Source organism: Rhinopithecus roxellana, chromosome 8, assembly GCF_007565055.1.
Source record: "Rhinopithecus roxellana isolate Shanxi Qingling chromosome 8, ASM756505v1, whole genome shotgun sequence".
NCBI lineage: Eukaryota > Metazoa > Chordata > Mammalia > Primates > Cercopithecidae > Rhinopithecus > Rhinopithecus roxellana.
Window position 1 is genome coordinate 119,237,670 of NC_044556.1, and position 27,601 is coordinate 119,265,270.

Genomic DNA, 27,601 nt, shown 5'->3' on the forward strand with positions numbered 1-27,601 from the left:
CCGCGCCCGGCAACAATGATTCTTTTTAAAGTCAAATTATGTCACTCTACTCTCCAAACTCTTCAATAACTTATAGCCCCAGTTAGAGTAAAAACTAAAGCCATTATGAGAGCCTATGAGGTCTGCTCTGTCCCTCATCTCTCTGACCTTATCTTCTACCTTGCTCATTACATGGTGTTCCTAGATTACCTCAAGCAAGCTCCTCTCCCAAGGCATGTGCACTGGCTGTTCCTTCTGCCTAGGATGCTCTTCAGTGAGAAATCAGCATGGCTGGCTTTTACAAGAGCTTTATATGTATATAAATATATGTATATATGTTTACATATATTTATATGTATTCAAGTCTTTATAGGTATACAAATATATGGAAATATATTTGTATACATATATATTGTGTGCCACGTAGTATATGTGCCAGTAGAATATATAAATATATTTACATATATTTATATACATATAAACTTGAACACACATGCACATACACACAAAATTTTTTTGAGACAGGGTCTCACTCTGTCAGTCAGGCTGGAGTTCAGTGGTGCGATCATGGCTCACTGCAGCCTTGACCTATTACAGACATGCGCCACCATGCCTGGCAACTTTTGTATTTTTTGTAGAGACGAGGTTTTACCTTGTTGCCTAGTCTGGTTTGTTGTTGTTGTTTGTTTGTTTGTTTTTTATTATTTTTAAATAGAGATAGGGTCTTGCTGTATTGACCAGGCTAGTCTTGAACTCCTGGCCTCAAACAATCCTCTCGCCTCAGCCTTCCAAAGTGCTGGGATTACAAGCATGAGCCACTGTGCCTGGCTGAATCTTTTCTTAAATATCACTTTCTTAGTGAGACCTTCTCTGATGACTCCACCATATAATCAAATCCTATCTACACTTCCTTAACTCAGGTCGCTTCCTTTCTTCATTTTTCATCATACGAAATACTACATATTCTATTTTTTTATTTGTTTATTATCTGTCTCCAACTAGAATGTAAGCTTGGTGCCCATTGAGAAGATTTTCTCTCTCTGTCTCTCTCACTTTCTCATTTGTTTTGTTCACTGGTGTGTCCTTGGTGCCTAGAATACTGCCTGGCACACAGTTAGGCACTCAAACATTTATGAATACATGAGGGATTGAAGGGCAACTATGAAGTCTTGTAAGTCAGCTTCTCTTTTCTTAGCTTCCTGGAACCTAAAATTCCAAAGCTGAAAACTTCTTTTAAAATAAAAATAATCTGTTTAAAAAGTAAAGGAAAAGGAAAATCCCAAGGGAATGGTAATATATTGATTCTGAATAGTAATTTGTGTCTCAGTGTGACCAAATTGACCAGACCTGCTTAGAGACTTTGTTCTGTTAAGAAAGTAGAGGAACCCAGGGCTGAGATCCCAGGACTATGGCAAGGAGAGGAAGGAGCCAAGCAATATAATCTATTTCTTTCACATTTTCAGTGGAGCTGGCCTTGACTTCACAGACAATGACATTTTGTTTATTTACTTATTTTGAAGTTGTAAAAGCTTTACATTTTAAGCTTTATTTGGAAAGAATTGTAAATTAATAGAAAAGTTACTAATAGACTACAGATAATTTGTTTTTGCTATGAATCATTCAAAAATAAGTTGCTAACCTGATGCTCCATTACCTCCAAATATTTTAGTTTATATTTCTTACCAATAAGTACAGCCTCCTATATAACCACGATACAGTCTTCATACTTAGACCCCGGCGAGGTCTCACTAATTATCTCAATAATGTCCTTTACGGCCAATGAATCCTGACTTGGAATCACATGCTGCATTTAGTTACCATGTCTCTTCAGTGGTTTGCAGTCCCAAACAGTTCCTCAGTCTTTCTTCAGCTTTGTGACCTTCATATTTCTAAAGATTATTTCTAAAGATAAATATGACCTTCATATTTCTAAATATAACAAATCATGTTATATTCTTTTTATTTCATCCTATCTTGTGGTACATGATTTGATTTTCCTCCAATCTATAATATTTATTTTGATCACTTTTTTTTAATATTTCTTACTGCCTGCCAGCCTATGTTAACATTATTAACTATAATATTAAGGGGTTTTATTGTAATTAGTAAATCTTTTGTGGGAAGGGATTTTGAAACTATGTATATCCTATTTTAAACAAAATTTCGGTTAATTAATTAATTACTATTTGTCTAAATTCTTGATTTCCTATTTTAGTAACAGTGAACAGATTATAATGTGTTGCTATCATTATTTACTTTGATGCTAAAATTGGTTTCGATTCAAGTAATGGAACCCCTTCAAGTTGGCTTCTGTGTCCTATTGACATGTCACCATTACTCTGGCATAATAAGATTTTCCAAGATCATATTGTATTTTCCTTCCCCCAGTTCTGGAATTTGCCATTTCATTTCTCTGAGGATCTTCATTTTCTAGAGTGAAGAATGCTATTTAGAGGTCAAGATCTGGAAACTAGGTATGTTCTTTGCTATGGAATATGTGTATGGGAACACTTGCATACATATATATAGATGTATTTTTCTGAGTGTGTACACATACACACATTTATATCTTTTATTTCTACATTTAATCTGTGTATATTGAAAGCCATGACTTCATATCATATCTCCAATTCCAATTCGAACACAAAGTTCATTGCAGTTGTCTCATTTTCTGTATTTGTGTATCTCTCCTCAGAGAAATCTGGCTCCTACTGTCTTTAATTTATTTAGTTATTTGATCAATTCTACCACATATAACCAATCTTCCATATCTGTCATCACCTATTCCCCATGAAGATGCTCTTCTCATCTCACGCAGGCACCCAGACGATGCCTCTCACCCAGATGTCTTGGTCATGCCAATCAGGCTCTGACATACCAGGCCAGATCTCCCTTCTGTATCAATGGCCATCTGGCACTGGGCTGCCTCCACATGTGAATGCTCTCTTCACCTCACTCAGGTTCTGACTCCCCATGCCAGGCTGCTCCCCAGGATCACAGGCACTCCTCTCTGTGCATAAGATCAGGCATCCTATGCCAGGCCATTTCTTCTACAGGGAAACCATGCTTACCCCACCTTGGCTCTAAAACCCCATAACCAGGTTCTCTTTCCAAGTCTGAACCATCCTCATCTTACGCTAAGCTGTTCTCAGCTGTGGATGCTCTCCTCTTCTTAGATTTCCTGTTTAATAGATTTTCGATATTCATATATCTGTATATATGAATACAGATATATGAATATATACATATATACCCATATATACACATTTATACATATATATTTAACAGATCTGTAATATTTTACATATCATGCCATACTACAATATGAGTGGTGAAAACAAGGCAAGTTCAAAAGTCTGGGGGAAATCCTGGACTCTTTTTTTGTTTTTTAATAGGACCATATTCTGTTTCAAAAAGTCCATTCATTTGTCCAGTACATGACTCTAGACATATTCTTCCATTCATTTGTTCCACCATCAACTATTTATCAAGTGCTTTTCACATTCTAGGTACTCTGCTACATGCTAGAAATACTCAGATGAATTAAACATTATCTTAGGCCACAATTTTAGGGATTAGACAGATGGTAAATAAATAAATACAGTAAAATTTAACAGGTGATATAAACATAATATATATAGGGTAAAATGAGGCCACCAAAGAGGAAGTAGCCATTCTATCTGAGGGTGGTGGGGCCAATATTGAATTCCCAGATGCTTGGGCAAAGTTTCAATAGCTGAGAGAGAGGAAGTATCTCTGTCAATAAGATAATAAGAGGATACAGAAACAGAGGAAAGAATGAAGAAAGACACTGGTTTATTAAGGAAGAATAAACAGTTTGATATACATATGTATAATTTTTTTTTTTTAGACAGACAGAGTAACTTTCTCATCCAAGCTGGAGTGCAGTGGTGTAATCTCAGCTCACTGCAACCTCCACTTTCCGGGTTCAAGCGATTCTCCTGCTTTTGCCTCCTGAGGAGCTAGGATTACAGGCACCCACCACCATGCCTGGCTAATTTTTATATTTTTAGCGGAGATGGGGTTTCGCCATGTTGGCCAGGCTAATCTCGAACTCCTGACCTCAAGTGAATCACCTGCCTTGGCCTTCCAAAGTGCTGGGATTACCGGTGGAACCACCCTGCCCGGCCCAGTTTGATATTAGTGGACGGTAAAGTGCAAATGCAGAGGACAGAGGAAAGGCACAAAATGCAGCAAGAAATGAGGCTAGAAGTAGGAATGGCTGTTTCATGGAGGACTTTGAAAGCCTTTCTATGGAAGGTAATAGGGAGCCACTGCAGGGCTTTAAGCAGATATTTTAAATAAATTATAGAAATGCAGTCTTATCAGTCCACACATTATATTTTATTAAAACTACTAAAGTATTTCTTCTGATTTGAAAACACCCATCAAAGGCATACAGTCCTGCCTGACACCCTGGATCTCCACTTGGAAACAGAATATAACTCAGGAGTCTGAGACACAAGAGAATTAGTTCTTATAAGTATATGCCTCCTCATTCAAAAGTTCATTAACTTTCAGGTTTCAAGATAAAAAGCATTTTTCTTATTATAAAAGTCATATAAGACTTCAAAGAAATTTTGCAAAATATAGGAAAGCAGAACTGAAACATTATCATATTTCCACCTCCTAAGGACAACCACTGTTAACATTTTACATGTAAAATCAGTTCCAAATTTTAAAATCCCTGTGGTGCAACTTTCCATAATGCTATGAGGAACTTATAAACAACTAAAATGAACCAAAAAAACATAATAGAGTAATGCCATCCATGCTTAATGAGACAGGGCCCTGAAAGAGTTTCAAGATTGAGCTATCATGAGGTTACGAGGTCCTTAAGGAAATATAACATGTCCTAGTCACCTTTATTATGCCCTAGCAACAGGACCTAGGAGTGAGCCTTGCACATACTATTCACTCAGTAAATGTTCCTTGAATAAATACCTAGAAAAAAAATGGGAATCAGCATTTTTTTTTTCTTTTCAGGACTCTTCTTTGTATGATCATGAACCTGCTCACTCCCCAGCTCCTCCCCAATGACCCCGTCCTTTATTATTCCTTGCACTGAACATTAGTTCCAGCAGTAATAAAGAGCTTGTTGTAGCCCCAAAGTGTTGCTGTTTTAGGCATTCAAAACTTTAACCATATCATTTCCCACCTTCATCACTAAGCCAAGTTCTAATTCCTTACAATTCAGCTCAGAAGCCATGTTTCCCCTGACCTTTGTCACATATCTTAGTCCATTTTCTTTTGCTACAATATCTGAGACTGGCAATTTATGGAGAAAATAAATGTATTTCTGCTGGGTGAGGGCATTTGAAAATATTTTTTAAAAGTTATTTCTGTAAGAAATAACTGTAAGTTCTGGAGGCTGGAAGGTCTGAGAGCATGGCACTAGCATTTGGTGAAGGCCTTACTGTGTCATAACATGATGAATGATATCACATGGCGATAGGGCAAGAGTGTGCATGTCAGCTCAGGTCTCTCTTCCTCTTCTCATAAAGCCATTAGTCTCACCATGGGGGCCTCACCATGATGACCTTATCTAATCCTATTACCTCTCAAAGGCCTCACTTCCAAATACCATCAATATATACATATGGGGATGAAGTTTCCAACACATGAACTTTTGGGGGACACATTCAAACCATTGTTTCACACATTCCCAGGCTAAGTGCTATAAGTCTGGATTCCCACAGTACCTGCAAATATCTAACAATGCAATTGCCATACTGCATGGAAATTAGCCACTTACAGTTGTTTACTCACAGGCTAAGATCTTTGAGGCTTATAGTATATACAACTTTATTACATAATATATACAACAAAAATATAGAAAAATACATATATAATTATGTGTGCATACACACACACACATATATATATGTAATTTTATAGCGATAGGGTCTCACTATATTGCCCAGGCTGGTCTCCAACTCCTGGCCTCAAGCAACCCTCCTACCTTACCCTCCCAAAATGCTGGGATTACAGGTGTGTGCCACCATGCCCAGCCTGGGCTTCTATCTTTGTATTCACAAATACTGACATGGGCTCAATAAATATTTATTGAATAAATGAGAGAACAAAATAATGAATCATCTTATTTCTTTCCTTTTTTGTTTCAGTTTTTGTCTCTTTAATTTACTCCTGTTGGATCAAGCTGATCACTCACAGTTTTACTTACCTTAAAAAAAAGTACAAAAAACCCTCTTGCCCATCAAACAGAAATCAGAAATTTAAAATGTCAAAAATGGCAAAAACTGAGTTACCTTTACTCATCTAGCCAAAAATCAATCCCTTCCTAATTTCTTATGATTAATTTTCAATAAACAGCATCATTACCAATTTCTCTCAATGTCCTCTGCAACAGAGTCACCCTGTAATCATTACTCTATCACAACCACATGTATTATTTAAGTATCTATTCCTTCTCCCCAAAAAGATATAAAGGAGGTCCTCCCAACTTTCTCTATTGATGTCATCAGGTCCATCTCTTTCTATTTCTAGAGCCTCTGTCTTTAATCTCTTCCAATTTAGTTTGATCTAGTTGCATCAAAGTAACAATTCAGTATAGTCAAAATTAAGCTGCATACAAGGAATTCCAATTTCCTATGATATGGGATTCAAATTAAATAGAATTATAATTTTTATCCTGCCTTCTAAGGCTAAAATCATACCCATCTCTACCAGAGTTCTCTACCATATTTCCTCTATCTAAGAAAATGTATTTCCTTGTGCTTCCAGCTATGTATTTCCCACCGAAGTCAAGAAAATATTCTTACTATATACCATAGTAAGTTTGCAAATTCCTTCATTGGTGTTTTTATACATGCTTTAGATCTTTTCCCATTCTCTTTGTGCCCTAATTTGTCTTTCAAACACCTGTTTATATCTCTCTTCCTTTAAGTTTTCTTAACTACTTTCAGGTCATATTAACTGCTTCATTGCTACACAATCCAACATTTGAATTTTACTAAAATAACAATATCCTTATTTGTATGTGGCACTGTAAGTGTTCTAAAAGATCTTTTAGATTTTTAGATCACTTACAGAGCAAGGAATGATAAAGGATGGGGTCACTGGGGAGGAGCTGGGGAGTGAGCAGATTCATGATCATAGAAAGAAGAGTCCCAAAAAGAAAAAAGAATGCTGATTCCCATTTTTTTCTAGGTATTTATTCAAAGAACATTTACTGAATGAATATATATATGCACACTTTCAGAACACTGAAAACAGGAGTATTGTTCTCCCCTACTGGGCTTAATCTAGCAGCACTTTCACACAAGATGATTTCTTGATAGAGGCTGTAGATTTATTGTCTTACATCTAAGGGTGTTCAATAAATGGCCGGGCACGGCAACTCATGCCAGTAATCTCAACACTTTGGGAGGCTGAGACGGGCTGATTACCTGAGGTCAGGAGTTCAAGACCAGCCTGGCCAACAGGATGAAACCCCGTCTCTACTAAAAATACAAAAACTTAGCCAGGCATGGTGGCACACACCTGTAGTCCCAGCTACTCAGAAGGCTGAGGCAGGAGAATCACTAGAGCCTGGGAGGTAGAGGCTGCAGTGAGCCGAGATTGCACCACTGCACTCCAGCCTGGGCAACAGAGTGAGACTCTGTCTGGAAAAAAAAAAAAAAAATTAAAAATAAATAAATAAATAATGTCCTGAATAAAATTAAATTGAATTGGCTGCTCATCTTCAATAAACTACTTATAAATAATAGTAAAATACAGGAAACAGTACATTTAAATAAAAGTTAGTGTTTAAATCAGTAATGCTTCCCACAATCCTAACCAGTTTCTAATATTTGCATAGAGCTTTATCACAGTGTTCTAATGGTACTCCTACTTGTCACCCTCCCCACACCTATACACACATACACATACACACACACACACACACACACACACACACACTGTCAAATGTCCAAGAAAAAGTAGTTTGCTTTAGGAAGAAAACCCAAAGCAAATTGAAAGGTATACTAGTGAACACCAAATTTCATATAAGTCCCATTGACCATATTTACTTATGTATTGGTATGCTGCCACTGTATTATAAGAGCTTTCTTTATGGCCCCCCATGTCAAAGGATATATAGCACCTTAGATACTTTCTATTATGAAGCTTGCAAAACGTATTTACCTGGACAATTTAGCAAGAAGAAAGAAAAAAAGAAAATGCCATAGTAAATGCTTCCGCCTATTCTATATTGTCACTAAGTTAACAAAAAAAAAAATTATCTTTCTTCGAATGTTATGTAAAAATGAATTTTGTAAAGTGCCATTTTGAATTAAAACTTTGTATATTATATTCACTTTTATATTATTTACTTAAAGGAACAAACGAAAAATTATAAACCTGTTAAAATAGTGAATAGATAACACAAACTAGGCTAATATTTTAAACAATAACTTACAGGATCAGCAGGTCCACAAAATTCTCTAAATGTCTTTGTAGCATTATTCTGTTGAATCTCCATTGCTACGCAAGGGCCAGAATACATTTCTGTCACCATGTCCTATGAAATTTAATATAAAAGAATGAAAAGAATTTTAACAATTTTTAACTCTCCTGTTTTAATTGTGACACTGTTCCACTAATGTCCTTAAAGTCATCTGTGACTTCTCCCCCACTTATATCCCACACATCAAGCAGTTCCCAAATTCTGTCCATTTTTCCTTGAAGAATATTTTTTATATATGCTCTCTCTTCTCCATTCCTATCACATTTTAGTGTAATGTTTTATTATCCAACACTTTCATTATTTGGAATGATCTTCTAGTAAATCTTCCTTGCAAAGGCCTTCTTGAATACAATGTTGTTGAATTCACATTACTAAATATATATATATATATAAATTTCAAATGTTTTATCCTAAAAAACCTTTTAAGAATCATAACGCATTCTAGCAACACGAAAATAATAGGACCAGATTTATTCTACCATATTAAACATCTAGAAACTAGACAAAATATATGAAACAATAGTTTTCATACAGTGGGTGATGGGCAGCACAGGTCTATGACCCCTGAAAGTATGGAAACAGATGAGGTGAGCTGTAGAATTGCTCTGTCTTACTGTCTAGAGGCAGTTTCCAGACCAGTAGACCAGGCAGAGGAAACATAACAGAGCTCAACGTTCTCTGAGTTGAAAAGACAAAGATTGGACTTCGGGGAGGCCAATGTAGCTCTTATTTTCAGGGAAGAATACTGGAGAGATGAGGGGAATATGCAGAGAATAAGCTACAGGAACTGCAGAGGAGTTCCCATGAGTCTTTGGCTACTAATCTGTCACATGTGTAGAGGAAACTACTTGAGGCTGGGGAAAGAATTGCCTCAAAGTAGACCAAACAACTCAGAGACAGCACACAGCTGAGAGGAGTTTATGTCTCTACCAGTCAGAGCGAAAGGCCTTTTTATATGATACATGGAGCATCAGGGAGAGTCCTCAGAAGGGTACTGCACCATAGTAGTTGACCTAAATTAGCCCTAGATTATAAGACGCCCTATACCCATCCTACAAAGATAAAAAGCAAGACTCAAAAGTTTCAAATTGATTCCAAGTGATTTAACTAAGTGCCAGGCCAAAATTGAACACTCTTTACAAATCTACTATGTAACACTGTAAATTTTACAATATGCAGCATCGAATAAAAAATTACCAGGCAGGCAAATACGTAGGAAAATACTAACAATTACCAGAAGAAAACTCAATAAATAGACCCAGCAATTAAATGACATAATAACATAAGGATATTAAAACAGCTATTATAAGTTCCACATTATCAAATTATACAAGGAAATATGAACATGATGAGCAGAAAATAAAAAATATTTAAAAGATCCAAATAGAACTTCTAGAGATATAATCTAAGACATCTAAATTTAAAAATACACTGAATGGGGTGAACAGGATAAGACATCGCAGAAGAGCAATAAATTTGCAGACATTCAATAGAAACTATTCAAAAATAAGCATAGAGGGAAAGAAAAATGAAGAAGAAGAAAAAAGCCCTGCTGTGCAACCATGTCAAGCTGTCTATTATATGTGTAATTAGAATCTCAGAAGAGAAGGTGATCAACATAAAATATATTTTTAAAAATAAGTGCTATAATCTTTCCAAATTTGCTGAAACCCATAAACCTATAGATCCAACAGAAGACAAGGATAATAAATGCAAACAGAAGTACACTAGGATGCATCACAATAAAATTAGGTAAAAACAAAAACAAAAAGCCTTTTAAGCAGCCAGGGGGTTGGGCGGGGGTGCGGGGGAGAAGGATATTATATAACAGTGGGAAAAAGATAAGGATGACAACAATGATGACCAAAAAATGTAAATCTGTATTCTATACCCAGGTGAGAAAATATTTTTCAAAAATAAAGAAAAAAGGAAGACGTTTTAAGACAAAAAAGACCTGAGACAATTCACCATCAGAAGCATTTCATCATAAGAAATATTAAAGGAAGTTCTTTAGGCAGAAGGAAAAAAATACCAGACAAAAATATAAATCTATGAAAAGCAACAGTAAACATGTCAAGTATAAACATAAAATGCTTTTTTTAGTAGGTTTCTTTTTCTTTTTCTTTTCTTTCTTTTCACTTTTTTTTTTTTTTTTTTTTTTTTTTTGAGACACAGTTTTGCTCTGTTGCCCAGCTGGAGCACGGCGGGGCAATCTTGGCTCACCGCAACCTCAGCCTCCCAGGTTCAGGCTATTCTTGTGCCTCAGCCTCAAAAGTAGCTGGGACTACAGGCGCCTACCACCACACCTGGCTAATTTTTCTATTTTTAGTTGCTTTCAAAGATAATTGTTCAAAGCAAAAATATTAGCAGTGTATCGTTGGATTTATAGCATATATAGACGTAAAATGTATGGGAACAACAGCACACAGAATAACAGGGGAAAAACAGAAGTATACTGTTTTAAGATTCTTAGCTCTCTATATAAAATGGTATAATGAAAAACATGATCAAAGAAAAATGCCTGTCACAGTGTCTAGAACACTCAAAAAATATTTTTTTTTCACCCTCTTGAATAGCAAAGAATACTTCAGGCAGAAGTGAAAATAGATATAAAGACTTTGAGGCAGAAGTACAGTAGGGATATATGAAGATCAGCTTAGAGGCTAGGAGCTGAGTGAGACTATGGGAAAGCAGTAAGAGATGAGGCCAGACCATGTAGGGTCATGTACGCCATTTTCATGACTTTGGAGGGTTTATCATACACAACACCAAAGTAAAATAATTTATTACAGAATATATTTGAATAGTGATCCAAAAGCAGTCATCTTACCTAATATAAACTACAGAAGCAAAAAGAGGAGGAAAAGGATTTCATAATTTATATGGTACTCATAACTCTACTCATTAGAGTTCCTGAGTGTATCCCCCAAAGTCATTTTGCTATTTCACAAAGGTCATATGTAATTGATTTTTTATGGATAATTATATTGAGTCTAATTTTCTGTCTCATGATATTGAAGTACTGCCTACACATAAATGTCAAGAGCCAAATTTTCAGGAGGAGCAGAAGGCATGAACAAGTTTCCCAAAAACAGAAAAGTAAATTTTGTCTGCTTTTCTCCCTCCCTTCCTTGTTTCCTTCTTTTCCCTCTCCTTCCTTTCTTTCCTTTGTTTCTTTCTTTCTTCTTTTTCTCTCTCTCTCCCTCCTCCCTTTTTTATTTTTATGTCTCCCTCTCTCACTCATTCTCTTTCAGTGTTGATTACAGATACCATTGAAAATAGACATACAAGGCTGATCAAAATGTATAAAATGAAAAGGAAAATAACATGTTAAAGAACTTTGTCAACAGCATAACATGTTCCTTCAAAAACTGACTCAGAATTTTTAAGTCACCCTAGTTTTTAATTAAGTCACACATTTTTTAAACAAAAAAAGAATCTTTTTGTTTCCTTGACAGTCTTTTGACTGCTGTCCTTAGGTAGCTATGTGTAGGATCATTTGATTTAATGTCTATCCTCCCCAGAGCATAAGTTCCATAAATGCAGGCAGTATGTTTTTTGTTCATCACTGATTATTTGGCATATAGCAGATACTCAATATATATAATAAGTGGATAACAGTAACAGTATGAGATAGGAATTATCTTTTTATGACTGTACATGTTAAAGCAGAAAATATAGGTGTAAATGATCAACATGGATTCTACTACCAAAGAATTAAGTACACTAAATAATAATAAAAACAACAATAATGGCAGGTAATATTTACTGAGTACTTTTATTATATGAGACTGTTTTACATAATATATTTAATTTAATTCTCACAACAATCTCATAAGGTGGGTAATAGTATTATTCCCATTTTATAAATGGGTTAATCAAGGTTTAAAGAAGGTAAATAAATTGTCGATGGTCACATAATTACAGGATTTAGGAGATGAACCTAGTGTCTGACTCCACAGAGTAGGAAGAAGAAAGAAGAGAATTGAGTTTAGGAAGCTGCAGGCTGGTTGCAATGAATTTTGGGAGATATGAAAGGTATATAGTTTGAAGAAAGTAATGTGGAAATAACTGACTGGTTAACATCAGGTTACCTCAGGTTACTTTTTGTCATATGGATGAAAGGCAGAGAAAACTTCATTATTATATCAAATGAAATTAGCCTGTTTGGGAAATTTGGCTTGCTCTCTCCTGATTTCTCAGAAGGTCAGATAACAATTTAGGTTGTTGACAATTTTAGTATGAATGACTCTGTATTGATTTTTAGTCTGGCCACTTGGGACCTAGATAGGAGCTTAGTCCAAAACACTGAATCCTATACTTTTTATTTAACAGTACAAATATTTTACATTTACTTTTATACTTACATGATATTCGGTCACTACTCCTTTATAAACTTCATAGAATTCTTCAACATTAACCCGATCCATATTGAACTATATCAAAAAATAAAACAAAACAAACCATAAACCAACCAACAGAAAATAAATGAGCCGCACTTAGCACTTAATACTTGTAATATCTTCTTTACTCTAAAATGTACACTTTACATAGATTACTCTTTGAAGAAAAAGTGTTATTAAAGATCAGCTCATCAAGAATAACAATGGATAACAGCATCATTCTAGGTTCTGTACGTGCATCATTTCATTTAGCCCTCACAACCACCTTACTGCATAGGTAGTATTAATAGCTCCACCTTACAGATGAGACTATTAAGACTCAGAGGGGTCATACAACCTCCTCGAACTGGCATCCTATCTCAAGCAGTCTAACACCATTGATCATACTTTTACTTACTACACTACACCTCTCTCTGAATAAAATCTCATTCTTGATACAAAAGAAGATTTATATGCAATATTAATTGCACTATTGATAGATTAGTGGCACAAGAAAGAAATATTACTAAAGAAAAATAGTTCAGACTTTTAGAGGAGACAGAAAACAATACTATTTTCCTCCCAAGCATTCGGAAAAATCCCTAGTTAGTCTGGTTCGTGACAAAGCACTTATACAAGTCATGTGGACTTCCTGCTACTCTTCAAAAAGAATTATGAGTAAGAATATGCTTACAAAGTAAGTCTAGAAGGACTTATTCTTATCAAGGCTGAATTTAAATTTAGTTAGGAATAAAATTTCGTTAAATTCTAAGGTTCTCAAAAACTAAGACCTTATTTTTTTAAAAAAATAGCCTCAGAATTCCCAATTTTATTTTCCCTCCATTTTGCTTGTTTATTGTTGCCAGGATTGAAGACCCACTGAGAAATTTCTGCCTATACGGACAATAATTTAAGCTGTGAGGATTTATTTTTATAGACAACATTACGACTATAGGGAGGAAATTCTGTTGGATTTCAGTGTTTTATCCTACATTCACATATGTTTTGTTAAATGCAACAAAATACTAACAGAAGATATCATTTATTAAATACCTAGCAATTTGAGCCAGAAATGATTATTTTATTAATCTGCAGAATAACCCATTTAGGCAAATAATAATGCTTTCATTGCCTAGATGAGAAAACTGAGAATAAGAAGGCCTGACATTTGGCCAAGGCCACATGCCTAGAAAGCAGCTGACTAAGATTCAGAAATAGATCTTTCTGACTCTAAAAGTCAATGATTGTGCTTGCTACTACACTACCACGCCTTCTCTATAGACTCAGTTAATCATTTTTAAAATTATTTTTTTCATTGAGTATAAACTCTACCCAATTACCAATCACTATGCTAAGCTGCAGATCTAGAATTAGGTCAGTGTTTAAAACTAACATTTCTACATTTTTTTAAATAGGCTCACATGTCATCCTACAGTCTTGTTAATATATCACCAAGCTAATACTTTTAGAAAGTTTTGGTTGACAATTACTTTATAATTCTAGGTAAGATTCTTCAAATATCAATTTTCTCACTAGTCTTCAAGCTTTGTAAACTATTTCCTTTTTTTTTTTTTTTTTTTTTTTTGGCTTATTGGCACAAAATAGAACTTCAGTTTGTGTCCTGGTCCTTGATTTTGGGTAATCTTAAGATTTTGTAGAAAGTTGTTTCTTTTCAGGAAAAGAAAATACAAATGATAGTGGTAAGAAAATTCTCAGCTTCAAAATGGCTATTTTGGTATTTCACTATCAAAAAAGCATAAACTTGCTGGGCTTCACTGTAAAAACCAAATTGTTTATCTGATTCATATAATAATCTGTTACCCAATTTCTAGTCAAATGTACCAATGAGTACAGCACAAAGGTATGACCTCTACCAAAGCGGCTGTTGTTTCTCTCTGAAAGGTTTCTTAGGAATGTATGAGCAGCACAATTTTGAATAAGCGTAGGCTCTGAAGGTCCAGTGCTACAAGTGCCAATAGAGGTGCTGGAATACACTAACTCCAAAGAAGGTCTTGAGAGAAAGTCCAAAAACCAATAAAAGGCACTGGTTAGGGAAAAAAATCTGAAAACTGATTCTCTTCCTTCATTATCTGTTTAGTTAAGAATACAGAAGACAGAAAACTCATCACAGTTTCTCACTTTGATTCTACATTTTGTTTATAAGAACAAAATACAGTTTTTGGTCCCTATTTATTTTGCAACTAAAGTTTCCAGAACTGTATAAACTTACCTTATAAGCTTAAATTAGGTGTATCATTGAATATTACATCTCTCAGTAAAATAGTATATGGGAAAAATCGTTTCAAAACCATTTTTTGACTATAGGAAGGTTCCTGAGTCCAGTAAGTATATCTTTTATTTTTAATGTGGTTCACGAGTACACAGGGAACATTCAAAGTAAAGCATTTTATGACTATTTTTGAAAAAAATCCTCATGAATATTATGGTTCATTGTAAAGTACCTACCATCTGCAGAGCTGAGATTTCAAAACCTGCATCTCGGATAGCCATCAGGATCTTTCCCAACAGTCCTGAAAATGAAGGACAATGAGTGCAAAAATACAAAATTTTAAGACATTTTAGTTTCTTAGAAATGCAAATTTTTTACAGCAAAGTACTTTTTGTTTATACTCTATATTAAAAAAAACACACACACTTTGCAAGAGAAACTAAATTAAATCCCGAATACTGAGCATTAAATTTAATCATTTGATTTCCTTAGTAAATGCTTCAAGAATATCAACAATGGTTCTGAGGACTATGCAAAAAACTTTTAAGATAATATTTTGCCTTTAAAGCCCCTGAAGTCTAGTGATGTAGAGAACATAAAAATCAAACAATTATAAAGAGCATTATTTAATACAAAGAAATGAAATGCCAAAGTACAAGATACAGAAGGAATTCAAACAAGAGTTCAAAGAAGGAGAAAAATCAAATTGTAACTGAAGAAATAGGAAAAAGCTTCAAGGGGAAATGAAAAGCATGAATGGTCCTTAAAGGCTGTGGACAGATGAGCTTATACAGGGACAGGAGAGAAGGCACACATCTGGGAAAGTGTGAGCATATTTAAACGATAGTAAGAAGACAGAAAAGAAAAACAAATTAAAAAGGAAAAGAGGTTCAATTCAAATCGATAAAGGCCTTAAATACCAACATGAGGAATATAGTCTTTATCCCACAGATGAGTGATTTTTATATTGGAGTCTATAGTCTCTGAGGGAATGGGGCTGACTTTGAGATTCCATTTGTTTCCTATAAAAGTCTAAGTTTCTTTTTTTCAAGTCAACTAAAACTCTGTCTCTTATACATACGTGCACAAAGGCACACACACACACACACCATATTCTGGATCATCTGGATCTTACCGAGTGACCCTAAATCACCATGTACTATTAGTGTCTGAATGTGCATTTGTATTTACTATCCTACCATAGCCGTGTAGTGCTATTTTAATTGTAGCAGGCTGAGGGGTGAGAAAAAGATAGAGAAGGATCTGTTTCTCAGATGATACATCTGTACCAAATGAAGGTCAAATGATATCATAGCATGCTATAGAAACAAAGGTTTCTCAGAAGCTTGAAGACAGAAGGTGGTGGATTAATTGAGTCATTGCAGTAGAACAGGCTCATGCCTAACTCAGAGTCTGTACTATATTCACGTTAAGCTTGTTTATATGGCAAATAACACCCTCTGTCACATTAATGCTATCAAGTTAAATTTTGTTGTATAGTTTTGCTTGCTATGAATTTGCAAATTACTTTAGCTATGTAGTTTTATGTGCAAAAATTTGTATTTAGTTTTAATTTGGACATATTTAAGTTGTATTACTAAAAGTTAAAATAATTTATGTCAACACTGAGAGTCCATGAGAAAAGCTTTCCTTCAAAAAGAAACACTGCCAAAAGAAATGAAGAGTTACTAAAAATGTTGAATGAGAAAATACAAAATAAAAGTAGTATTTTAGGAAGGTCACTAATGCAATAGTGATGAGCAAGCTGGTCTGAAGAAAAGAAGAAGTAGTGGAAAGAATAGCAAAAGCTTTTGAAATCATTCAGAATGCTGGTTGGAAAAAAATAGGCCAAGATATATTTAAATATTTTCTCTCTTATTTTGAACTTCAAAGCGTGGATGGCAGCAGTAGAGAAAGAAGGAGGTAATGAATATAAGATATTTTCAAACAAGAAGCAATAGGATTAAACTGGATACAGAGTATGAAGATGAAAGAAGGGTAAAAGATGATTTCAACATTTTGAATCCAAGTGAATGGAAGAATGACAGCACCTTTAAGAAGAAAACAAGTAATGATGAAACCAAATTAATAAGGGGAAAGACACTGAATTATTTTGGACATAGAAACCCAAAGCATACTATATAGCATTTATAGAGAAGGAAACTAAGCAGATCTTGAGGATGCAGCATATCCAGTGGCTGAATGAGTAAAATAATCTCCCTGCACCAAATCAGTGACATGGGATTGCATACCAATAGATAGAATTATAAAGATAGAATAAGAGGTACAGAGAGGTTAGAACTGAAATGATGCCAAGAGGCATTTGGAGACAGTACTTTATATAAAGACTTGGAGAAGAATACACATTCAAGGCAAAAGGAGCATTAAGCAAAGGTCTGGAGATGTAAACACCACAGTTCTTCTGGAATAAAAGTATCTTCATCTCACTGAATAATAGAGTGGAAAGGAAATGAGACAGAAGAGAAAGGAGGAGAGGTGGCAGAAGCCATGATAGAAGGACTATACAGAGGTTTGGATTTTATCCTGTAGGCCAGAAGTTCTCAAACGTTTTGGTCATATAGACCCTTTAGCTTTTAGATAGTACTGAAGACCTTTATATAGGTTACCTCTATCAATATTTACTATAACATAAGTTAAAGTGTGTTTATTCTCCCTTACTTGACAAGTGGTAGTTTCTTTTCTTTTTTTGTTTTTTGAGACGGAGTCTTACTCTGTCACCCAGATTGGAGTGCAGTGGTGCAATCTTGGCTCACTGCAAGCTCCACCTCCCAGGTTCACGCCATTCTCCTGCCTCAGCCTCCCGAGTAGCTGGGACTACAGGCGACCGCCACCATGCCCGGCCAATTTTTTGTATTTTTAGTAGAGACGAGGTTTCACTGTGTTAGCCAGGATGGTCTGGAACTCCTGACCTCATGATCTGCCCGCCTCAGCCTCCCAAAGTGCTGGGATTACAGGGCGTGAGCCACCATGCCCAGTCGACAAGTGGCAGTTTCTTAACCTTTATATAGGTTTTCTCTATCCATATTTATTACAATATTAATTTTAAAAAGCTTTTAAAATATTTAATTTAAATATAATAAAAATCCTTTAAATGTTAACATAAATAACATTTTGTGAGGAAAAATATGATAGTTTTTTTTTTTTTAATTTGATCTAAGCCAAAAGGCCAGGAAGAGATTATAGTATATTTTTTTAATTAGCAAGAAGACAGATATCGTTTTACATTTTTTAAAAAATCTCTTTAATGTCTCACTTAATAAAAGGCAGCTGGACTCTCACATTTACTTCAGCTTTCAATCTGTTGCCATATGTTGTTTTGGTTGGAGTACATTTAGTTGGAAAATGCTGGAATATTTTAATAATCTTTTTACAATAACTGTGTATATTCTCCTTTACTTGATAAGTGATAGTTTCTTAAAAGTTTGTTGCAATGTATAATCTAAAACCTTTATCAATAAACTTTTTTTTACCCTGTTACATTAAAATCCACTGGTCTATCTTGTATGTACTTTGAATGAAACTATGATATAACTCAGACATGATTTTCAACATCACATGTTAATCATTTGGCAAATACCAGCTCACTGAGTTATGCAGATTTTCCGCATGCTGATTCATTTCATTATACATCAAAAATCAATTAAAAATTTGCTAATATCATCACCAATTTCATCAGAAGAGTCTTTCTATTCCGTTATACAATGTATTCGGAAGTTGTCAAACTGAAAGTGGTGAATATAGTTTTCCAAGGTTCGAAGTTTAGTTTTCCTTTGTAGTTTATCTTCGGCAATAGCTATTGTCAGTTGTTTTCTTTGATATGATAGGCTTACTTAATTTGAAAGACAATGCCTGCCAAATACTCAAGTCTGAATGAGCATAATTTGTCTGTCAGTCATTCTTTCGAGTAAAAATGGTATTCCATAAAAGAAAAAGCATCTAATTGAGCTGACAGCGCAAACAATTGTGAACAGGATTACTCACAAATGCTCTTCCTTAAAACCATTACATGGAGCATTATGTGTACTTCATTTACTTCACACAAAGTATTAAAAAGACCTATATATGAGGATCAAAAAGTAATGAAATTATTTTTACTGCATCTAAGATATTCTTAACTAAGTATGGCTTTTTTTTTTTTTTTTTTTTTTTCTGCAGATGCATGATGGTTAAAATACAATAACTACTAGGACAGTTTGGTGCCACTGCCTTGACTCATTCTAAGGCAGTAGCAGTTTTACTCATCATTGCTTTTGCACCATCAGTGCAAATGACAACACATTAAAAAAGGCAATTAAGTATGAAATCAGTTTTGGTCTTGCAGATCCATAAAAGGGTCTCATTTATGATAATAAAAAAAATGATTACATATTAACCCTAATCTAAACATGAAATTTAATCTAATCTAAATATTAAATGCTATGTTTTAATCAATATGAAAAGAAGTCTATAAACTATATCTATTACAAATTCTAAGAATAAATAGGACAAGCTCACATGATATATAGGAAGATGCTCACCACAGAATCATTAGTAATAAAAAAATTTTAAGTTCTAAATAATAAAAAACAGGAAAAAGTTAGATAAAGAAGAGTAAGTTCCTACAACTAACTTACTACTCAGACATTAAAAATCAGATTTTCAAGTATTATTTAATTGCATAGAAAAAAATTCAAAGTACAATGTTAGTGCAATTCAAAATTGTATACATAGGATAATTCCCAATTCACTTTATAAAACTAGTATTATTCTGATATTGAAATCATATGAAGACAGTACAAAAAAATAAAACTACACTCCAATAGCCCTTACAAATATAAATATAAAAATAATTTTTAAAAAATTTTAAAACAATAATTTATTTACTTAATTTGAGAAAGGGTCTTACTATGTTGACCATGCAGGCCTTGAACTCCTAGGCTCAAACAATATTCCTGCCTCAGCCTCCCAAATATCTGGGATTACAGGCACATACCACTGTATCTGGCTAAACACAGAAATTATTTCCAAAATGTTAAAATTTTAGAAATTTTATAATTTCCAATACATTTTGAATTTTATAAATTTAGCAATATATACAAAGAATTATACACTATGACCAAGAGAGGTTAATTTCAGGTATGAAAGCCTGGTACACTATTCAAACTATCAACCAATATATTAACAGGCTAAGGAAGAAAAATCACACAAACATATCAATATATGTTGATGACATATCTATCTATAGATATATATAACTGCATATATTGATACAGAAAAAAAATTGAAAAAATACAACACTCATAAATAAAATGCTAAGAAAAAAATAAGAATAGAGGACAACTTCCCCATCTTCATAAACAGCATCTACAGAAACCTACAACTAACATAATAGTGAAAGACTGAATGCTTTCCATGCAAGACAGTAAACAAGGCAAGAATGTCCATTCTCATTGCTCTGATTCAATATGGTGCTGGAAAATTCAAGTCAGTGCAACAAGACAAGAAAAGGAGATAAAAAGTATACAGACAAGAAAGGCAGAAATATAACTGTTTCTATTTGCATATTATATGACTGTCTATATAGAAAATTCCAAATAGCCTAAAGAAATTCTAGAACTAATTATTTATTTCAGCAAGGTTGAAAGATACAAGGTAAACATACTAGATCAGTTGTATTTCTACACACTAGCAATAAATACTTGAACACTAAAACTAAAAATATAATAGCATTTATATCAAAAAGGAAATAAAGTTGGGTGTGAATCTAACCAAAAAGGTATAGAACTTGTGTATGAAAACTATAAAACGCTGGATGAAAGAGCTAAATAAACGAAGAGCATATAGTATTCATGGAATACTTAACACAATAAAGATGTCAATTCTCTCTAAATTGATAAATAAGTTTAACAAAATTGTTATCAAAATGCCAGCAAGTTTTTTGTGGCAATAGATAAGATTATTCTAAAATTGCATGATAAGATAAAGGAACTAGAATAACTAAAACAATTTCAAAAAAGAAAAATGAGGGGTAACTAGTCTACTCAATATCATGATTTATTATGTAACTACAATAAACAAAAGATGGTGTAGTATTGTTAGTGATAGAGATCAATGGAACAGAACAAAAAAACCCAAAATGGAACCACACAAATATGTCCAACTGATTTTTTACAAAGGTCCAAAAGCAATTCAAGAGAGATAACTTTTCAACAAACTCAGTAAAGTTAGGAAATAAAGTCTCTAAGAAAAAAGAGTTACTTCCCAAAAGGAAGTCTACACAATGAAAGGATAACACAAATTTGGGGAAACAGCTAGTCTTTTCTCATCTATACATTGTGTAAGCTAGTCACATATTATTACACGTAATCCTCACAACGCTGCTATGGACTGAATGTTTGTGATCCTCTGAAATTAAGATCCTAACTCCCAATGTGATGAAGGTAGGGCCTTTGTGGGGAAGAGGTGATTAGATAGCAAGAACAAAGCCCTTGCGAATGGGATTACTGCCCTTATAAAAGAAGCTCCAGAGAGTTCTCTTGCCCCTTTCACCATGTAAAGACACAGTGAGAAGGTGCCATCTATGAAGAAAACTATGGGCCCTGACCTGAAACTGAACCTGTGGGACCTGATCTTGGACTTCCTACTACGGAGAACTGTGGGAAATACATGTCTGTTGTTTAAGACATCCAGTCTATGGTATTTATATTGTAGCAGCTCAAATTAACTAAGACAATGCCTATGAGTAAAGTAATCTTATAATCTTCATTTTATAGACGTTGAGTATCTATACTCAAGGATTAAACAATATCCCTTAATAGCTAGTAAGTGACATAACTGAATTTTAAACCCAGTTTTGCTTGCCCTAGAGCCTAAGATTATGTTATAATAAAATAAATAATCAAAATATTTAGTTGGCATATATATATCTCAAATAACTAAACAATTTATGTATATGCAAAAATATACATATGTGTATATATATATCTATGTATATATATAGCTATGTAACATCTTTTTGGATCTTCTGAATATATACTATAAAATCTTTAACAGAGATAGATATAGAATGTATATCTAGTAAATTCTTAATTGTTCAGAGGATAATCACTTAATTTAACTTACTGATTATTCAGACTAGGATTTCTTTCCATCTTACCATTCTCCTTACAGAAAACGGAGGAAAAAAGATCACTTTATTATTTACTAATAGTTCTAGGAAACTGCTTTATAGAGAGAACATTATTAAAACTTAAGTTGTTGGGCGGGTGCGGTGGCTCATGCCTGTAATTCCAGCACTTTGAGAGGCCAAGGTGGAAGGATGATGAAATCAGGAGATTGAGACCACCCTGGCTAACATGGTGAAACCCCGTCTCTACTAAACAAAATACAAAAAATTAGCCGGGAGTGTTGGTGGGCGCCTGTAGTCCCAGCTACTCGGGAGGCTGAGGCAGGAGGATGGCCTGAACCCGGGAGGCGGAGCTTTCATTGAGCCAAGATTGCGCCACTGCACTCCAGCCTGGGCGACAGAGCGAGACTCCGTTTCAAAACAAAACAAAACAAAACAAAACAAAACAAAATTGAGTTGTTAAAAAGTAGATGCACAGTATTCTTCAAAATTCTAACAAAATTGGTTTTCATAGTTAATAATCTAATAGTTTTATTTTACCACATGTATCTATATCAAAAATATTTCTTGTGAAAATAACTTATTCTGATCTTAAAGTCTTTCCTGGCATCAATATTTTCCCTTGATACCACAATATCTACTGGCTGAGTGCGGTAGCTCATGCCTGTAAATCCCAGCACTTTGGGAGGACAAAGTGGGTGATCACTTGAGGTTCGGAGTTCAAGATCAGCCTGGCCAACACTGAGAAACCCTATCTCTACTAAAAATACAAAAATTAGCCAGAAATGGTGCCGTATGCCTGTAATCCCAGCTAATTGGGAGGCTGAGGCACAAGAATCGCTTGAACCCAGGAGACAGAGCTTACAGTGAGCCAAGATTATGCCACTGTCCTTCAGCCTGGGTGACAGAACAAGATTCTGTCTCAGAACAACAACAAAAATAAAACAAATAAACAGAAAATCATAGTATCTATCATCTATAGTATACCTCACAGCAATCTTGCAGCCAATGAGCCCCTTACACTGTGGAAACACTTGAAAAATATCGCTACCATGAATGTTAAACTTACTGGATGTAACAGCAAGATACAGATGACAACAAAACCCTATGCACGAGCATGAGAATCGATGAAAAGGACACTTTGGTGAGCAAAACAACTTACAAAACTGAAATTTAATGAAGCAGCCAGGCTGTTACACAAGACAATTCACTATTTATTACCTGTATGCTTTGCTTCACAATCCTTATAACAAATAGGAGTGGTAGGAAATAAAATGAAAGGAGTTTTAAAAATGAAAAAATGTCAACAAGGAAATCTTGCAATTTATTTTGGAAAGAAACTGAAAGAAAAATTTTAATTATGATGTAGCCAAGAGTACATGAACTAATAAAACTGATGCCTGAAATAGACCCGTTTAATATTAGTAACCATAACCAATTTAAATCAAATTGGAAGGATATGATTTCCTTTAAAATTTAAATCTAGTAAAATAAAACTCAAAGCCATTTTAATTAAAAAATAGACCTAGTGTATCTTTAAAATATGATTAGTGTAAAGCCAAATAAAAAAACTAGAGATTATGAGAGTTTAATGTTCAATGCTAATGTATAAAAGAAATCACAAGTGTTACTAAATTCAACAGAAGGAATTTAATACTAATCTTGGCAAACATGCATAACAAATAACCTTAGGCATAAAAACCAGGTGGAAAAGCTTTCTGTCTCCTAGAGAGCAATATGTTACTAGGCAATACCACTTCACTGATAATCTTTCTGTAATGTTTAATGGAAACACTCAGATGGTTGAAGCTACCAATGTCTATGGTTTTCTGCCTTGCAATAAGGAAAAATATTGTAGAATTATATTAAACCAATTGCAGACGAGAGTCTGGATACCAGACCATCCTGGGCAACGTGGTAAAACCTCATGTCTACAAAGAATATGAAAGAAAAAAATTAGCTGGGCATGATGGTGGGTCCCTGCAGTCCCAGATACTCAAGAGGCTGAGGTGGGAGGATCACTAGGGCTCAGGAGGCCAAGATTGCAGTGAGCTGAGATGGCACAACTGCAATCCAGCCTGGGTGATAGAGCGAGACTGTGTCTCAAAAAAAGTAAAAACAAATAAAAATAAATAAGAGTTTGGATTCCACAGAATTGTTAAATTGAGAACCAGTAAGGCACTTAGGTCTTAATGGATCTCAAATTTAATCCATCAGTTGATCATAAAACCCACATTAGTAGAAAGTAGGCTTTTAAAAGACAGATTTAATTCATCCAATAGATTTCTGATCCTCCACTAACACCATATACCCAAATCTGAAATTCACATTTTTCCTTAAAGCCAATTTCCTAACAAGAACAAGCTGTACATTCCTTACAAGGTAGTAAAAAGAGTAACCAACAGAATAACTGTATTTATTTTATTTGTACGTTTTGTTTTTTTTTTTAGAGGTGGGGTCTTGCTATGTTACTGAAGCTGGACTTCAACTCCTGGGCTTAAGTTATTCTCCTACCTCACCCTCCCAAGCAGCTAGGACTACAGGCATGTGCTACCATGCCCAGCTAATTATTAAACATTATTTGTGGAGACAGGGTCTCACTATGTTGCCCAGACTGGTATCAAACTCCTGGCCTGAAGTGATCTTGCCACCTCAGTCTCCCAAAGTGCTAGGATTACAGGTGTGAGTCACTGCATCTGGTCCAGTATAACAACAGTTTTGTAGATATACCCACAATATGGTGACTTTGTGTACTGAAATTCATCAAGATGCAATTAAGTGAATAGAAAATAGTAAAAATAGGCTCCATACCATCATAGGGACAGCAGACAAGACCTGCGGGAATGAAGATTTCCAGAAAACGGTAGTCAAGGGTTCCTCCTCACTGTGAAGACAAAGACAGGCGAAGCATGCAAAGGAAGCTAAGAACAGCTAAACCTTGGTTGAAATAAGATCACAGGTTTAAAACAAGGACAGTCTAAGAAAAACAAAATAAAGTAGGGTACTGAGTAGATAGGCTGAAAACCGAAAACTGTGTAAGATTGGGTAAATAGGCAAGGTGCAGTGGCTCACGCCTGTAATCCCAGCATTTTGGGAGGCCGAGGAGGGCAGAGCACAAGGTCAAGAGATCGAGACAACAGTGAAACCCCGTCTCTACTAAAAATACAAAAAATTAGCCAGGCACGGTGGCGGGCGCCTGTAGTCCCAGCTACTCGGGAGGCTGAGGCAGGAGAATGGCGTGAACCCGGCAGGCAGAGCTTGCAGTGAGCCGAGATCGCGTCACTGCACTCCAGCCTGGATGACACAGCGAGACTCCATCTCAAAAAAAAGAAAAAAAAGAAAAAAAAAAAGATTGGGTAAATAGATCATATGAAGTCTAAAGTCAAAGCCAGGTTAATACAGAAAACAAGTTAACCACACAATCACAAAGTACAACTAAGTTTCTACAGCATAGGGTACTGCCAGCTTTAGGCAGAGTGAGCTGCTTCCTAATCTTAAGAGGCCAGTCCCTATGTGGTTGGAGTAAGTACATGTCCCGTTAGAAGCCAACTCCATGTTTCTAGGAGATTTTCATGAACGTTGTTATGTAGGGGCTATTTTCATTATATGAAAATCTCAATTTTAAAAATTTTTTTATTTCAATAGTTTTTGGGGTACAAGTGGTTTTGGTCACATGAATGAATTATATAGTGGTGAAGTCTGAGATTTTAGTGCACCTGTCATCCAAGTAATGTACATTGTACCCAATATGTAGTTTTTTAATTCCTCACCACCACCCCCAACCCTCCCTCTTCTGAGTCTCCAAAGTCCACCAAATAATTCTGTATGCCTTTGCATACCCATATCTTGGTTACCACTTATAAGTGAGAACATATGTTTTTTAGTTTTCCATTCCTGAGTACTTCACTTAGAATAATGGCTTCCAGCTCCATCCAAGTTACTGCAAAAAACATTATTTCATTATTTTTATGGCTGAGTAGTATTCCATGGGATATATATATCACATTTTCTTTATCCACTCATTGGTTGATGGACACTTAGGCTGGTTGCATATGTTTGCAACTGTGAATTGTGTTGCAATAAACACATGTGTGCAAGTGTCTTTAATATAATTCTTATTTTCCTTTGGGTAGATACTGAGTAGTGGGATTGCTGAATCAAATGATAGATCTACTTTTAGTTCTTTAAGAAATCTCCATATTGTTTTTCATAGAGTTTGTACTAATTTACATTCCTACCAGCAGTGTATAGGTGTTCCCTTTTCACCACATCTATGCCAACATCTATTATTTTTTGACTTTTTAATAATGGCTATTTTTGCAGGAGTAATGCAGTATCTCATTGTACTTTTAATTTGCATATTCCTGATGATCAGTAATGTTTAGCATTTTTCATATGCTTCTTTACCATTTTTATATCCTCTTTTGAGAAATGTCTATTCATGTTATTTGCCCATGTTTTGATGGGATTTTTTTTTCTTGTTGATGTGCTTGAGTTCATTGTAGAGTCTAGATATTAGTCCTTTGTTAGATGCATAGTTTGCAAATATTTTCTCCCACTCTGTGGGTTGTCTATTTATTCTGATAGTTATTTCTTTTAATGTACAGAAGTTTCTTTTATTTAATTAGGTCCCATTTATTTATTTTTATTTTAGTTGCAATTGCTTTTGGGGTCCTATTCATGAATTATTTGCCTAAGCCAAAGTCCAGAATAGGTTTTCCTAGGTTATCTTCTAGAATTTTTATAGTTTCATGTCTTAGATTTACATCTTTGAACCATCTTGAGATGATTTCTGTATAAGGTAAGGGATAAGCATCCAGTTTCATTCTTCTACATGTGGTTATCCAGTTTTCCCAGCATTATTTATTAAATAAGGTGTCCTTTCCTCAACGTGTTTCTCTATGCTTTGTCGAAGATCAATTGGTTTTAAGTATTTGGCTTTATTTCTGAGTTCTCTGTTCTGTTCCACTGGTCTATGTGCCTACTTTTATACCAGCACTATGATGTTTTTGTAACTACAGCCTTGTGGCATAATTTAACATCTGGTAATGTGATGCCTCCACGTCTGTTTTTTGTTTATTTGTTTTTTGCATAGGATTGTTTTGGCTACTCAGGTTCTTTTTCTAGTTTTATATGAATTTTAGAATTGTTTTTTCTAATTCTGTGAAAAATGATGTTGGTATTTTGATAGGAATTGCACTGAATCAGTGGATTGCTTTGGGTAGTATGGTCATTTTCATGATACTGATTCTTCCAATCCACGAGCATGGGATGTGTTTCCATTTGTTTGTGTCATCTGTGATTTCTATCAGCAGTGTTTTCTAGTTCTCCTTGTAGAGATCTTTTACTTCCTTGGTTAAATATATTCCTAGGTCATTTATTTTTTTCCAGCT

At 34.7% G+C, this 27,601-nt stretch overlaps 1 protein-coding gene across 1 annotated transcript in view; it reads right to left on the reverse strand.

Annotated features, from left to right (window-relative positions):
- The window catches only part of NME7 (NME/NM23 family member 7), a 242,285-nt gene that overhangs the window by 114,336 nt on the left and 100,348 nt on the right, over positions 1-27,601 (reverse strand). The window contains exons 8-10 of the mRNA XM_030937211.1: positions 15,319-15,383; positions 12,838-12,906; positions 8,423-8,524 (exon numbers count right to left, since the gene is read on the reverse strand). Of these exons, the coding sequence (XP_030793071.1) occupies positions 8,423-8,524; positions 12,838-12,906; positions 15,319-15,383 (236 nt within the window). The remainder of the gene's footprint in view (positions 1-8,422; positions 8,525-12,837; positions 12,907-15,318; positions 15,384-27,601) is intronic.